At 66.1% G+C, this 1,491-nt stretch overlaps 1 protein-coding gene across 1 annotated transcript in view; it reads left to right on the forward strand.

Moving 5' to 3' along the window:
• LOC104987149 (insulin receptor substrate 1-like) overlaps positions 1 to 1,491 on the forward strand; it is a 2,733-nt gene that overhangs the window by 620 nt on the left and 622 nt on the right. Inside the window, exon 2 of the mRNA XM_010837926.1 lies at positions 137 to 1,382. Coding sequence (XP_010836228.1) covers positions 137 to 1,382 — 1,246 coding nt within the window. The remainder of the gene's footprint in view (positions 1 to 136; positions 1,383 to 1,491) is intronic.

Genomic DNA, 1,491 nt, shown 5'->3' on the forward strand with positions numbered 1-1,491 from the left:
GCCCTGCTCGAGGCGCGCGCCACCGCCGGTGAGGCCCCAGCCCCGCGCCGCCGGAGATGCGGCTGGGGGGAATGTGTGTGTGTTGGGGTGGTGGTGGTTTCTGGACTTGGTTTATCCGTAGACCGTCCCTCCCAAGGGTCTCCGAAGTTAAGTCCAAACCTGAAGGGTTTACACCTTCGGGTTTTCATTCCCCGGGGCACAGTGTCTCCAACCTGCCGGCCCGGAGCCCCGGTGACCAGCCCATTGTCTCTTCAGGTCCCAGTTCCCACGAGGACCCCGGGGCCTGGATCCTCGCTCCATTTCAGGACGTCTGGCCTGTGACGCTGCGACCCAAGGGGCTGGGGCGGGCACGAGGCCTGGGCAGCGGCGGCTACTGCCTGTGCCTGGGTTCCGGGGTACTGAGTCTGCTGCGGAAGCCAGGGGGCAGAGGCTCCGGGGCCACCGGGGTATCTCCGCCGCCGGCCCTGCGCCTGTCCCTGCTCAGCGTGCGCCGGTGCGGCCACGCAGACTCTTTCTTCTTCCTGGAGCTCGGCCGCTCGGCACCCACGGGTCCCGGGGAGCTGTGGCTACAGGCCCCCGACGCCGTGGTGGCCCAAAGCATTCACGAGACCGTCCTGGCCGCCATGAAGCGAATCGGGGACAGTGGTGCTGTTGGCAGGGCTGAGCCACTGCCAAGAAAGCCCCCAACGGGAGCTTTCAGACCCTCTGTCCCCCAATCTTATGAGACCCCAGACTCCGCGGCCCAAACAAGCGAGCTGTACCGTCGGAATGGCCCGAGTGAGACCAGCGAGCAAGCAACCCTCAAGACCCTGGCGAGGCTTGGGGAGGCAGTCTCCAACCCTGCGAGGTTGGAGCAGGGCGGGGGCTACATAACAATGGGAGCCGGGAGTGACTACGAGCCCATGAAGGGCGGCCAAGCCGGCGGCTACGTTGTGATGGAGCCCCCGGGCCTTCCCGCTTCCACCAAAGCAGCTTCCCGCCAGCCGCTCCAGGATGGAGGGGTCACTGAATACGTGACCATGAGCTGTTGTGCACCACGGTCCTTTTCCTCAAGTTTCTTGCCTCTTTCCTCCGGGGCCGGGGAGCCTGGACCCGGGCTCCAAGGCGTTCATCTCGGCATCCGAGACGGCTGGGGACGGGCTGGGGCTCAGCCCTGCTTGCAGCCGCCATCAGAGTTAGCCGGGGAGTACGTATGCATTGAGTATGCGGCTTCGGACTACATAGGAATGGGCACTGCCAACCCCGAGCCCCCGGACCAAGGCCTCAACTACGTGGACCTGGATCTGGTCCCTCCCCTGGAGGTGCGAGGCCACGCCCCTGGGGCCAGGTCCCGCCCACATAGCTACGCTCGGCTGGAGTTCCAGAACCTCGCGGAGGCCGGGGTGAGAAGACACCCCACCCCCATCTCCCTGCCAACTCCCACCCCCGCCTCCCCTCGACAGGACACCACTCAGTATAGCTGACAGACGGGAGGCGGGGGTGGGAGTTGGC

The sequence above is a fragment of the Bison bison genome, unplaced genomic scaffold (assembly GCF_000754665.1).
Source record: "Bison bison bison isolate TAMUID 2011002044 unplaced genomic scaffold, Bison_UMD1.0 scf7180017864085, whole genome shotgun sequence".
In the NCBI taxonomy this organism is placed as follows: Eukaryota; Metazoa; Chordata; class Mammalia; order Artiodactyla; family Bovidae; genus Bison; species Bison bison.